Here is a 13,805-nt window from a genome sequence, read left to right as displayed (position 1 = left end):
AGGATTTTCTACATCAGTATACATATATTTATCTCATTCTTCCTAATTGCTGCATGGCATTCCATAGAATTAGTTATTTAGACAATCTTCATTTAATGAACAATTGAGTTAAAATACTATTTCAAAAAATACTGCAATAAATATTCTAATACAAATCTCTTCATTAATTAATCAATAAATTACTTTTATCGAATAATCATCTGAACATGGAATTACTGTACTACACTGAAGAACATGCACATTTCAAAATTTGATACTACCAAACGGCTCACCAAAATTAAAACTATTTATGTATATTAGTACCCATTTTATCATACCGTTACTGATCTTTTTAATTTTCGCCAATCTGATAGGTGAAAGAATTCTTCCCCACTCTATTTATTTGCACTGATAATAATTGGTGTCAGCAACTTCTTTCTATATATTGGCCATCCATATGTCTTTTATGAATTGCCTGTACATATAATTTGCCTGGCCGGGCACGGTGGCTCACGCCTGTAATCCCAGCACTTTAGGAAGCTGAGGTGGGCGGATAACGAGGTCACGAGTTCGAGACCAGCCTGACCAACATGGTAAAACCCCGTCTCTACTAAAAATACAAAAGTAGCCGGGCGTGGTGGCACGCGCCTGTAATTCCAGCTACTCAGGAGGCTGAGGCAGGAGAATCGCTTGAACCCGGGAGGCGGAGGTTGCAGTGAGCCGAGATCACGCCACTGCACTCCAGCCTGAGCAACAAGAACAAAACTCCGTCTCAAAAAAAAAAAAAAAAAAACACTTCTCATGGAAAGCAGCAGCAGGATGTGATGGTACAAATTCTGGATACACAGTAAAGGAATAGACGATCAGTAAATTCGTACTGAGTTTCTAAAATCTTCCATTGCACCCCAATCTGTCTGGTTCCCATGCTGCTCCAGGATGCCAGACTGACCTCCCCAGCCAAGAAAAAATAATGACACAACACTGCACCTTAAGTATGAAATTACTTTGAATACACTGCTTGGCTTAACATATTGTTTCCTAAAGTGTTCCTAGGGTACAACTGGCGGTATGCAAGATGATTTTAATGGTACGAAAACGAACATTTTAATGACTAGTGCTTTTATTTCAACTTACATAAACAATTATAAGTAGCCCATGAAACCCACGGTTTCATTTATATTGCTTAGGTCGAGACTAATGCATTTAAACTTTTTAAGTAAGTCAATTTAAAGAGAACTATTCAGAAAACAATAGTACAATTGATAAGAGATTGCAAAAATAGTGATGGCACGGGATTGACTTAAAATTGTATATGCCTCTGGAACAAAGAGGTTTGTCCATACCCTATACATCCCTCCAACAAAGTGAGTTGCCTCCGACGGAGTTGAAGTCGCCATCTCTGACTTCCCCAACAGGCAGCCAACTTGCCACGGGACAAAAGGACTAGACAGGGAAACACAACTGGCCCTTGGTTACGCCAATGGCGTTGCAGCGCGCGGGGCACAACCCTCGGGGTTAAAGAGCCTCCTCGAGGAAGAGGCTGGGACACAGCTGAAAGAGATTGACCTACAACCACTCTAGGGGCCATCACCTGCCCTTCTTCAGTCCTGGGCGTGAAGGCAGATTTCTCCCCTAGCCTGTGCGGGAGAGGAGCCCTGGTTTTTCTAACAAGGACTACTGTAGGTTCGCCGAGTTCGAGAGACGCTATGTATGCAGCGCCTAGGCCCGGACACAGGCTTCCGCGTTACCGACACCGCGTGGGGGAGGAGGGCAAGACCCGAGGCTTGCAGAGATGGGGGGTGCACGGTGGCTACAGTAGGGAAGGTGCGGAGCATGATGGTGCTCTGTAGGAGCGCAGACGCTGAAAGGCGCGCTGCTGTGGCTGGGAGAAGAGCGGAGCCAGGAGTTTGTTCCCAATATCTTAGTGCTATGGCAAAAGAAGGGGGAGGAGTAATTGTGAGGCCCCCCACACACCCGCTGCGGCGATACACTCACCCTCGCCAAAGTCCTTCCGGAAGTCTAAGTTCGAAGATGGCGCCGCCTGTCTGGTCGCGGTCTTATGACGAAATCTTGTTAGCTGCTCTTCACTGACGCCCCCACCCCAGTGCACAAGGTAAACACGTGTGCTTGGTCCGGTGCCGGGCTAGTTTTCTCTTAGACTCTGTATTCCATAATGCAGCGCGGCCAGAGTCACCGAGCCCTCCGGAGTCAGCCGAGTTCTAGGGCGTCTTCAGCGGCGCCAGGGACGCTGCAGGGCCTCATGGGAGTTGCAGTGTCAAAAAGGGGAGATCGACGCCTGCGCGGCCAACGGGATCCCACGCGGCCTCGACGGGAACCGGGAGTAGGCGGACTCCCAGGCCGGGCTCGCCCTCTGGATCCCTGAATCCGGCCTTTCCGGCCGGACTGCCGCGCCTGTGGCCGGAAGAGCCAGCTAGACCTGAGAGTCTGTACCTGCAACCCTGGCGGCGTCCGAGCCCAAGACGGAGTCTGGGAGACAAAGAAGTCCTCGCCGCCGGCCGCTGGAGGATTCTGCCAGTAGCGAAGTCAGGGATGGGCCCGAGAGAGCTTGGAAAGAGGACAAGGAAGGGAAGGAGTAGGAGTAGAAAAGCATGGCTTTGGCTGGGTATGGTAGCTCCTGTCTGTAATCCCAGCACTTTGGGAGGCCAAGGCGGGGGAGGATCACTTGAGCCCAGGAATTCGATACCAGCCTGGGCAACATAGTGAGACCCCGTTTTTATTTTTATTTTTATTTTTTCCTGAGATGGAGTCTTGCTCTGTCCCCAGGCTGGAGTGCAGTGGCGCGATCTCGGCTCACTGCAAACTCCGCCTCCTGGGTTCAAGCAATTGTCCTGCCTCAGCCTCCCGAGTAGCTGAGATTACAGGCGCCCGCCACCAAGCCCGGATAATTTTTGTCTTTTTAGTAGAGAAGGGGTTTCACTATGTTGGCCAGGCTGGTCTCGAACTCCTGACCTTGTGATACACCTGCCTCAGCCTCCCAAAGTGCTAGGATTACAGGCGTGAGCGCCCGGCGAGATCCCGTCTCTATTAAAAAAAAAAAAAAAAAGGCCTGGCGCGGTGGCTCATGCCTGTAAGTCCTAACACTTTGGAAGGCCGAGGCGGGCGGATCAATTGAGGTCAGGAGTTCGAGACCAGCCTGGCCAACTTGGTGCAACCCCGTCTCTACTAAAAATACAAAATTAGCCAGGCATGGTCGCGGGCCTGTAGTCAGGAGGCTGAAGCTGGAGAATCGCTTGAACCTGGGAGGTGGAGGTTGCAGTGAGCCCAGATCACGCCATTGCACCCTGGCCTGGGTGACAGGGCGAAACTTTATCTCAAAAAAGAAAAGAAAAAAGGACAGTGTGGCCTGAGTAGGGCAGGCTGTACTATAAGAGTGAGCCCTGGCCTTGCTCCTTGACCTTGGTCAGAGGGTTTGCCCCATTCCCTCAAAGGGAGGTGAGATTTGGTGGAGAAGGAACGAGTGCAACAGGTTTCTGTCTTTTCCTGAGGCATGTAAAGCCATATAAATGTCACAGGTCTCTTTTGCTGTTACCAAGATATGAAAAAGAAAAAAATAAATGTCACAAGTCTCCCTGTATCTGGAGGAGGAAGAGTGCAGGATGTATAAATATGGAGAACAAAGAGGTGGAGTAAACAAACCTTTCTCTGCCCAGGTAATCTCACTCATTAAATTCCCTTGGTTGGACAAAATATATAAGAAAACTATCGGAGGAGATAGCTAAGACCTAAAAGAGGGAGGACGAGGACACCCAGTCCCAAGAGTCTTCCTCTTTGTCTTAGCTAGCAATGCTTGTGTGATGGGTAGCTCTCAGTTTCAAGTATTTACTTCTGTAATGAACAAATCTGTCTTTTCATTCCTGCTGCTTCAGATTAGGCTATCTTTGGCTTAAACTATTGCAAAATTCTTTTTTTTTTTTTTTTTCTTTTTTGAGTCAGAGCCTTGCTTTGTCTCCCAGGCTGGAGCGCAGTGGCACGATCTCGGCTCACTGCAACCTCTGCCTCCTGGGTTCAAGCAATTCTCCTGCCTCAACCTCCCAAGTAGCTGGGATTACAGGCATGTGCCACCCCACCCAGCTGATTTTTGTAGTTTTGGTAGAGATTGTGTTTCACCATGTTGGCCAGGCTAGTCTCGATCTCAAGTGATCTGTCCGCCTCGGCCTCCCAAAGTGGGATTACAGGTGTGAGCCACCACGCCCGGCTGCCAATTTTTTTTTTTTTTTTTTTTGAGACGGAGTCTTGCTCTGTCACCCAGGCTGGAGTGCAGTGGCAAGATCTCGGCTCACTGCAAGCCCTGCCTCCCAGGTTCACGCCGTTCTCCTCCCTCAGCCTCCCGAGTAGCTGGGACTACAGGCGCCAGCCACCACGCCCGGCTAATTTTTTGTATTTTTAGTAGAGACGGAGTTTCACCGTGTTAGCCAGGATGGTCTGAATCTCCTGACCTCGTGATCCACCCGCCTCGGCCTCCCAAAGTGCTGGGATTACAGACTTGAGCCACCGCGCCCGGCCGCCAATCTCTTTTTAAAATAAATAATTCTATTCTGGAATAAAGCATTCATATGGGTCAAAATACAAAAGATACCAAGGGTGTTTGTAAGGTGAAGACTCCCTTCCACCTCTGTCTCCAGCCACCCAGGCAATTAATAAGTTTCTTGTTTTCAGTCCAAGAAATTTTATGTATTTATACTCAAATGTAAATACAGTTGTCTCTCAGTATCCGTTTGTTGAGATTTTCTCCTGGACTGGCAGATACCAGTATCTGTGGATGCTCAAGTCCTTTATATAAAATGGCATAGTATGGCCGGGCACCGCGGCTCACGCCTATAATTCCAGCACTTTGGGAGGCCGAGGCGGGTGGATCACTTGAGGTCAGGAATTCGAGACCAGCCTGGCCAACATGGCAAAACCCTGTCTCCACTAAAAATACAAAAATTAGCTGGGCATTGTGGCGCATGCCTTGTAATCCAAGCTACTCGGGAGGCTGAGACAGGAGAATCGCTTGAACCTGGGAGGCGGAGGTTGCCGTGAGCTCAGATCGCGCCATTGCACTCCAGCCTGGGGGACGAGAGCAAAACTCTGTCTCAAAAAAAAAAAAAACGAAAACAACCAGGCATAGTATTTGCATATTGTTGAACTCATCTCTAGATTTCTTTCTTTCAACATGCCATGTTGGTTTTATCAAAAATTTTTAAGCAGCGTAAAAGTAGAACTATACAAAGAATCTCCATGACCAGATGGGCAACAGTTAGCAAATTTGCCACATTTACTTTCTCTTTTTGTTGTTTTTCCTTTTTTTTTTTTTTTTGAGACAGAGTTTCGCTCTTGTTGCCCAGGCTGGAGTGCAATGGTGCAATCTTGGCTCACTGCAACCTCCGCCTCCTGGATTCAAGCGATTCCCCTGCCTCAGCCTCTCGAGTAGCTGGGATTATGGGCATGTGCCACCATACCCAGCTAATTTTGTATTTTTAGTAGAGATGGGGGTTTCTCCATGTTGGTCAGGCTGGTCTTGAACTCCCGACCTCAGGTGATCCACCCGCCTCAGCGTCCCAAGGTGTTGGGATTACAGGCGTGAGCCACAGCACTCAGCCTTCTTGTTTTTCCTTGATGAAGTTACTTTAAATCAAATCCAAGCATTATATCATTTCACTCCTTTAACTTCAATGTCTCTTAAGAAATATGGAAATTTACCATAATATCACTTATTAAATCATACTTTCTTAGTATTCAATCCATAATCAAATTTCCTTGGCTGAAAAATGACTTAGTTTGACTCAAGATCCAAACAAATCCACACATTACATTTGGTTACATTTCTTAAAAAGCAGTCTCCTCAGCCGGGCGCGGTGGCTCACGCCTGTAATCCCAGCACTTTGGGAGGCCGAGGCAGGTGGATTGCTTGAGGTCAAGAGTTCAAGACCAGCCTGACCCACATGGTGAAACCCCGTCTCTACTAAAAATATAAAAAGTAGCTAAGTGTGGTGGCAGGCACCTATGATCCCAGCTACTTGGGAGGCTGAGGCAGGAGAATTGCTTGAACCCAGAAGGCGGAGGTTGCAGTGAGCCGAGATAGTGTCATTGCACTCCAGCCTGGGAGACGAGTGACTCTGTCTCGAAAAAAAAAAAAAAAATTCAATAACACACATATATACCCAATAGATAACTCTTCATTTTAAGCTAACCAGTGGTTGGACTCACAGTCTGGCCCCAACTTACCTTTGCAGTTTGATCACTCAACAATAAGACTCAGTTCTAGCCTCACTATACTATGTGACACTTTTACATTGGCCACTCACTTTAAGGCCTATTCTTTGTGTTCAAGCTGTTTCTTCTTTTTTTTTCTTCCCTAACTGGGCAATTACTTATCTTTCAAGGACTAGGTTAGATGTGACTTGTAAGTTTTCACCAATCTTTTGTTCATACTACTACTGGGTTACCTCATACTGTAGATACTATCTTCTTATGCCATGGTAAGCGTTCCTTAAGGGAATATAGCACAAAAGTTAAGGGCACAATTTCTAGATCCAGACTGCCTGAGGTCACATCCTGGTTTAGCTACTGACTAGCTGTGTTACCTAGGGCAAGTAACTTCATCTCTCTGTCTGCCTTGGGTAAGTAACTTAACCTTTCTGTGTCTGAGCTGTGTTGCCTTGGGCAAGCAACTTAACCTTTCTATGCTTCCATTATCTCATCTGTAAAATCGCATTTACTTCATAGAGTTGTATTATTTTTATTTTTAGAGATGGAGCCTCGCTTTGTTGCCCAGGCTGGAGTGCAATGGTGCCATCTCAGCTCACTGCAATCTCCATCTCCTGGGTTCAAGCGATTCTTCTGCCTCAGCCTCTGGAGTAGCTGGGATTACAGGCATGCGCCACCACGCCCAGCTAATTTTTGTATTTAGTGTAGAGACAGGGTTTCATCATGTTGGCCAGGCTGCTCTTGAACTCTTGACCTAAGGTGATCTGCCTGCCTCGGCCTCCCAAATGAGCCACCGCGCCCAGCCTTCATAGAGTTGTATTAATCTTCCTAAATGGGTAGGAAAGGGTTCAGAACAGTTTCTGACATACAGTTAAATATTCAACAAATGCTAATTTATAAGGTTAGGACTCTTTTTTTGAGACAGGGTCTCACTCTGTCACCCAGGCTGGAGTGCAGTGGCACAATCATGGCTTACTGCAGCCTCTACCTCCTGGACTCAAGCAATCCTCTGGCTTCAGCCTCCTGAGTAGCTGGGACAACAGAAGAGCACAACCATGCCCAGCTAATTTTTATTTTTTGTAGAGACCGGATTGCCATGTTGCCCAGGCTGGTCTCAAACCTCTGGGCTCAAACAATCCTCCTGCCTTAGCCTCCCAAAATGCTGAGATTACAAGAATGAGTCACTGCACTCAGCCCAGGACTATTTGTTTTCATATTCCTCTTCACACCCAGTTTAGTGTCTGGCATGTAGATGCTCAGTGAATGACTGATTTGGGTAGTTTTGGTTCTTTATACGGGTCTTCAGGTTAGTCCCAATGCACTGGCATGGAGCTAGTTACTTGAGTAGGTCTTCACAGAGGTCTGAGTAGCAGGGAATAAAAGGGGTTGTGGAGTCTGGACTCCTAACTTAAGTGGTGGAGATGCTAAAAGAGAAACAAAGGCAGCAGAGTTGCTGAGGGTAGGGAGTATGGCATTTATTAACCCTGTGTTTCCCCCGTCACTGGTCACTGCTCTTGACTCGTAGAACAACAGGTACAGAACTGCAAGGGATCATCCCCAGCTCCGTGATCACCAGATCCACAAGCTCTGGGGGAGTCACATCATAGACTAGATTCAACAACCGTAGGGATGCGTGGTTCTGCCAGTTAGCCAGCGCTACATGTTCTCCCCGCTTACACTGCAGATCATCAGGGTCATCTGCAATGGAAGGCGTACCCATTATGTTCTTTCAGAAAAGAAGTTCTAGTTTATCCGCCCCTCTCCCTCCCTCTCAAGTCTTCACAGGTAGCTGGACGCTTCTCTTTTGCCTCCTTACCTAGCTCATTAGAGACAAAGGCATCAGTCTGCACACGCTCACAGAACTTGTATGTTTCACAGCAAACCAGCACTGGTACATTATGGGCTCGAGCCACCAGGGCTAACTGTGCTGTCCCTACCCGTGACATCACAGACCCGTTGGCCAAGAGTGCATGAGCTCCCAATAGCACCTTGGAAACCTGTTTGTTTCACAGGAGAAGGGGAAGAAAAAAATGTCATTGTTGTATCAATGCAGAATAAGGTCCCCTACTTACAGGACAGCAACATTAAGACAAGTAATAAATCTCAACACCTGTGAAAAGAAGGGAAAGAAACAAAAACAAAGAGACAACAAGTAATAAATCTTTTTTTTTTTTTTTTTTTTTTGAGATGAAGTTTTGCTCTCGTTGCCCAGGCTGGAGTGCAATGGCGCGATCTCGGCTCACCACAACCTCTGCCTCCTGGGTTCAAGTGATTCTCCTGCCTCAGCCTCCTGAGTAGCTGGGATTACAGGCATGCACCACCACTCCCAGCTGATTTGTTGTATTTTTATATTTTTAGTAGAGACGGGGTTTCTCCACGTTGGCCAGGCTGGTCTCGAACTCCCAACCTCAGGTGATCTGCCCGCCTCAGCCACCCAAAGTGCCAGGATAACAGGCGTGAGCCACTGAGTCCGGCAATTAATAAATCCCTTTTTTTTTTTGAGATGGAGTCTCGCTCTGTCGCCCAGGCTGGAGTGCAGTGGCATGATCTCGGCTCACTGCAAGCTCTGCCTCCCAGGTTCACACCATTCTCCTGCCTCAGCCTCCAGATTAGCTGGGACTACAGGCGCCCGCCACCATGCCCGGCTAATTTTTTGTATTTTTAGTAGAGACGGGGTTTCACTGTGTTAGCCAGGATGATTGTGAACTCCTGACCTCGTGAACTGCCCGCCTCAGCCTCCCAAAGTGCTGGAATTACGGGCTTGAGCCACTGTGCCCGGCCTAATAAATCTTAATGATGGCTTTTCTTCTGTGAAAACACCTGACCACTGACCCACCAAATCTCCCACAGGAAAACTAAACTTTGAAGTTACTTTTGTCTTGTTCCCTCTTCCTGATTGCTAGTTTAATGTAATGTTTTTGCTATAGCTAGACTGCTGTAATATACTGTCAGTGTTTTTCCAATTAAATAGAAACAGGGCTATATAATTATTTTTTTTTGACACAGGGTTTCATTCTGTCACCCAGGCTGGAGTGCAGTGGTGCAATGACAGCTCACTGTAGCCTCAACCTCCTGGGCTCAAGCAATCCTCTCACCTCAGCCTCCTAAGTAGCTGGAACTACATGTGCATGCCACCATGCCCAGGGGTGTGTGTGTGTGTGTGTGTGTGTGTGTGTGTGTGTGTGTGTGTGTGTGTGTGTGTGTGTGTGTGTGTGTGTGTGTGTGTGTGTGTGTGTGTGTGTGTGTGTGTGTGTGTGTGTGTGTGTGTGTGTGTGTGTGTGTGTGTGTGTGTGTGTGTGTGTGTGTGTGTGTGTGTGTAGACAGGGTCTCATTATGTTGAGCAGGCTGGTCTTGAACTCCTGGGCTCAAGTGATCCTCCTGCCTTGGACCCCCAAAGTGCTGACATTGCAGGCGTTGAGCCATGGCGCCAAGCCAGAGCTATATAATTCTGATATTTTTAAATAATTGTGGCTGGGCACAGTGGCTCATGCCTATGATCCCAGTACTTTGGGAGGCCGAGACAGGGGGAACTGCTTGAACCCAGGAGTTCCAGCCTGGGCAACGTAGCGATATCCCATCTCTACAAGAAAAATAAAAAACTAGCTGGGCATGGTGGCACACACCAGTAGTCCCAGCTACTCAGAGGCGGAGGTGGGAAGATCACCTGAGCCCAGGAGGTCAAGACTGCAGTGAGCTGTGATCACGTCGCTGCACTCCATCCTTATCTCAAAACAAAAACAAAACTGTAACTTTGGGAAGGTGAGATTATGTCTATACTACTACACCTTTTTACCACCAACTTTGGAGTCCTTTTCCTCTGTACTTACCTCTGGGAGCACATACGAGGCTGCAGGAATCAGCAGGTAGGAGGCTGGGACACCAGCATGGACTAGAGAACGTAGTGTGTGCCTTCCTTCCAGCCATGGCCGGCTGTCCACCACTACCACCCGAAACCGCCGGCCCTCTGTCCAAGCCTCCTGAAGAATTCGTGATACCAGAGATGAGCTAGAGTGAATGAAGAGGAGGATTCAGTTATAAATGTCAGTAACTAATGACTAACTTATTCCCAAAGGCAAGTGGGTAGTCCCTTCTTCAGATCATTCCAACTCCCAATCTGCTCAGTCACAGGGTCTGGACCATACCATCCATATACCAGGATCACATCTCCATTACTGATCTTCTGGTAAGCAAAGCGTGAAATTGCCTGAGCTGCAAGCACAATCTTCTCTTGCACATACCGATCAATGGCTGCTCGAAGTTCTGACTTGGCCTAAATGGAGTAAAATCCTTAGTGAACAAGAAATGGACACTTTTATCCCTCTGATGATCATGCCAGGTGCTTGAATATGTGTATGATGACAAGCCTATAGAGGGCTCAGAGATGGCACAAGTCAGAATGGCCAAACCATTCCTTAACCCTTGACTAGGGCAAAAAAAGGCTTATGTTGGCCTTCCTGGGAGTTTTTAACATGTTTCTTAATTTTACCCACAGGTGCATGCCTTCCTTATTTCTCATACTCATCACCTCCTCTTCCCGCTTGGAACTGCCCACACTGGTGATTTCCTTGTTAAGGAACTTGATGGCGTTGTGCATGCTCGCTGACAGGGGACGGCACTGAGTCAGGAAGCTATAATACAACAGCAATACCTTATATCTGCGCAACTCTTCACAACTTACAAAGCTTTCACATTTAAAAAAAAAGTCTTTAAAAAGAAAATAGAACACAAAATGAAAAGAGAGATAGAAAAGCAGGAAAAAGAGTACAAGACAAAGATTGGGCGAGCTGGGAGTGGACTTATAGTGTTGTCCCTACCTCATGTAGGGTTTTAGTTTATTCACTAGATCCCTGGAGAGTTCTTCATTAGGCGGTGTTGTATAATCCTGAATCACCTATAGGGTACACAAGGTGATCTGCAAAATGCCCCTTAATAAAGATCTCTGAACGGGGGCTGGGGGTAAGCTTCACTGAGGAAAATGTTCTGAGGGTAGGAGTATTCCCTCTGTCCCCCAGAGATGACCTTGGGTCACAGAAGCTGGGGTAGTACTGGGGGAGGTGGGGTTGGATCATAAGAGAGAACAGGATGGGACATACCTGCTGCAAGGCACGAAGCAGGGCAATACACCGGGCATTGGAGCCACTGACCAGGCCCTGGGAGTACTGCAGGCCGAGTCGCACCATGGCTGGGTGGATCACAGAGGATGGGATGCTGATGGGATGGCGGTGTCACATACTTTGAAAGGGAGCTTGAGCATCTACTGCCCACCTGCCCCTGATGAAAAGGAACTCCCTTCACTAGCAGATTTCCCCACTTCCTCTACAGTTCTGCCTTGGGTTCATACTTTTTCCTACAGAGTCCATCTCAGATTACTAGACACTTTCAATACTGACTTACTAAAACTCAGACTCAAAAGTTATGACAATTTCATGGGATCCTACCTCATAAACTGGGTCAGAGAGTTTTGTCTGCTGTACTGGGGTAGGTGAGAGAAGAGACTGACTTTGGATCCATAATCCTTTCGTGTAGGAACCTTGACAAAACAAGGGAACAGGACCAATGGCCCAGAGTTTAAAAAGGATGGGATACAGCTGGAAAGGAAGTGAACAGTAAGACTACTCTGACCCAAGCACCTATCCTTCTCACTTTGCACCCAGCACCTTTCCTCCCTCCAGTCCATTTCCCTAGGCTCTTTCTAGCCAGGTACCAAACCCACTTCCTACCTGTTGACGCTCTGGTTTTTTAACAAGCCTTCTCAGAAGTAGGTCATCAACCTGAGGGTACTCAGGGAGACGCTTCACTCCTGAAAGATAATCATCATGTTTTCAGGACACTGTAGGTCTTGAAATGTGTAATTTGCTCTTAGGGTATAAGGGGCATCAAGAAAAACAGGATGAGGTGGAGAAAAGGGGAGAATAGGGTAGAAAAGGAAATAGGGATAGGATAATAGGGTTGGCAGGAACAATTCAGAACTCTGGGTCCCAAGAATGAGAGGGGCAGCCTGAGCTGGCGTTATAATTAGGAGTAAGGGAGGTCTTAAAATGAAGGGAAGATACCTGAGGGGGTTTCTCCAGCTGTGCTGGGGCTGGCCTTAGGAGGTGGTCCTCCTTGTTCCCCTTTTCTTGCCTGTTTCAGGGCCCGCTCAGCCTCCTGCTTGGCTCGACGCTCAGCCCGAAGTTCGGCCTTACTCCGACCAGCTGGAACTTTCTCCCCAGGAGTGCCCAACTGAATGCCCGATTCTGGCAGTTCTCTGGTTGGGCCTACTAAAAGCATTAAAAAAAAAAAAATGCCCAAGCTGCAGGCAGGTGATATCCGTGCCCCAGCTAAAACTAGCTTCTCTCCTTGTAAACCTCTTTGCTTTACACACTTGCTCAAATCAACTTTGTCCTGTCTCTCCCTTCTCTCTCCCACCACATCCCTCTACCAGCTCCACACCCCAGCCCTTTAAAAGAGACCCCTCACTCACCTTGACATTGGGCTGCAGATACAGCAGAGCCAGTTTCTGGTTCTGCCCCCTTTTCTTCCTTCCGTTTCTTCTTCTGCTGTTTCTTTTCCTTCCGAAGCTGCAGCTTTTCTTCTTTGGTCATTTCCCTCCCCACTGCCTGAGACACAGACATAGGATACTGCTCTTCCCCAACAATTCCAAAGGGGAACAAATACTATTGGATGCTTACAAGATTTCCACATGGTTAAATCCCTAGTTCTTCCTAACTTCCACAAGCTACCTGTTACAAGCTTACATCCACAGAGGCTGACGTTTCTCCTCCAGGGACAGAATCATATATCGCTAGGGTTGCAAGACCTCTGTAAAATCTCCTGGCTTTACTGAGAAATAAACCGACACGGGATGGGAGCTGGGGCGGAATAAAGCTGGCACAGCCTCCTGCGTAGCGCTTGGCAGGCGGCTTGGGAGGGAAGCCTCACTTACCCCAGGCCCAGGGGGAAGCTCCGCCTTCATCCCGGATCCCGAGTCTGCATCAGAAAACAGGGCACAAAGTGAGCCAGAGAGACTCCGGGAGGGTTTGTGGGCACTAGTACTCGGCGCAGCCGGCTGCTGGGTTGGCATGACCACGGATCCGCCGGCAGGCGCGAGGCGAGCCAGGGATCCGCGTGGGGACGCACTGCGCGGCGGATCAAAGGAATGGAAGGGTCACCGACCCTCCTCACAGCAACCAGCCGGTGCGCGGCGCGGGACTGCGCTCGAGACTGTGTAGACCGGCGCCCAGCGTGGCGCTGGAACGGAGCGGCGGGGCCCAAAGGCGCTCAGGGCCCGGCACTAGCTGTCCGGAGCTCGTTGGCCCCGCGTACCGGTAGGCAGGCCCGGCTCTTCACTCACCCTCTCGAACAGCCACGGCCACAGCAGCCATCGCCCTCAGTCCTAGGCTCCGCCCGCCGTGGTCACGGAGCCGCCCCGCTGCCTTGCTCCGCGGCTGCAGGGTCCACAGCGCCACCTGGGCTGGAGGCTGAGCCGCTGAAGCGAAGCGCGCAGCCCCAATCGGACTACAATTTCCGACGGGCCCCGGGGCCCCGCCCCGCACTACGGGTTGCAATGAGGGCCAACTCCACTTTGGGCTCCTTGTCTGAACAGGTGGCTCTTGCCCTTTAGACTACAGTTCCCA

General features: G+C 48.6%; 2 protein-coding genes across 10 annotated transcripts in view; both read right to left on the bottom strand.

The window, feature by feature from the left end:
- The window catches only part of GTF3C2 (general transcription factor IIIC subunit 2), a 31,177-nt gene extending 28,937 nt beyond the window's left edge, over positions 1-2,240 (bottom strand). Inside the window, exon 1 of one of the 4 annotated variants that reach the window (XM_063695997.1) lies at positions 1,323-2,240. In XM_063695997.1, coding sequence (XP_063552067.1) covers positions 1,323-1,376 — 54 coding nt within the window. In that variant the 5' untranslated portion in view covers positions 1,377-2,240. The remainder of the gene's footprint in view (positions 1-1,322) is intronic. The other 3 variants (XM_019021267.3, XM_004028991.4, XM_055377631.2) reach the window with 3 other exon arrangements.
- A 5,399-nt stretch (positions 2,241-7,639) lies between these two features.
- EIF2B4 (eukaryotic translation initiation factor 2B subunit delta) lies at positions 7,640-13,701 on the bottom strand. Of its 6 annotated transcripts, none has more exons than XM_004029006.5 (13): positions 13,523-13,701; positions 13,115-13,158; positions 12,653-12,788; positions 12,243-12,449; positions 11,910-11,989; positions 11,628-11,719; positions 11,283-11,397; positions 11,004-11,080; positions 10,715-10,817; positions 10,332-10,459; positions 10,017-10,194; positions 8,006-8,186; positions 7,640-7,887 (listed from the first exon to the last, which is right to left on the bottom strand). In XM_004029006.5, exons 1-13 carry the CDS (start codon positions 13,551-13,553, stop codon positions 7,688-7,690), a joined length of 1,572 nt encoding a protein of 523 aa, XP_004029055.4. In that variant the 5' UTR covers positions 13,554-13,701; the 3' UTR covers positions 7,640-7,687. The 6 variants fall into 6 exon arrangements, with proteins under 6 accessions (XP_004029055.4, XP_018876808.3, XP_063552068.1 ...); XM_019021263.4 differs by having other exon boundaries at positions 12,243-12,446; positions 13,523-13,661; XM_063695998.1 differs by lacking the exon at positions 13,523-13,701 and adding an exon at positions 13,345-13,369.
- Between the last annotated feature and the right edge of the window lie 104 nt (positions 13,702-13,805).

Source organism: Gorilla gorilla, chromosome 12 (assembly GCF_029281585.2).
Source record: "Gorilla gorilla gorilla isolate KB3781 chromosome 12, NHGRI_mGorGor1-v2.1_pri, whole genome shotgun sequence".
In the NCBI taxonomy this organism is placed as follows: Eukaryota; Metazoa; Chordata; class Mammalia; order Primates; family Hominidae; genus Gorilla; species Gorilla gorilla.
Note: the sequence above shows the minus strand (reverse complement) of the source record. Positions and strands in the feature narration are given on the sequence as shown.

Excerpts from the sequence above, each read along its gene's own strand:
- EIF2B4 (XM_019021261.4), bottom strand. The coding sequence starts at position 13,252 with ATGCCAACCCAGCAGCCGGCTGCGCCGAGTACTAGTGCCCACAAACCC. Across the intron at positions 11,720-11,909 it reads AAAAACCAGAGCGTCAACAG|GTTCCTACACGAAAGGATTA; the intron begins GTAGGAAGTGGG and ends TGTTTTGTCAAG. Across the intron at positions 10,195-10,331 it reads GTGATCCTGGTATATGGATG|CTCATCTCTGGTATCACGAA; the intron begins GTATGGTCCAGA and ends CATTCACTCTAG.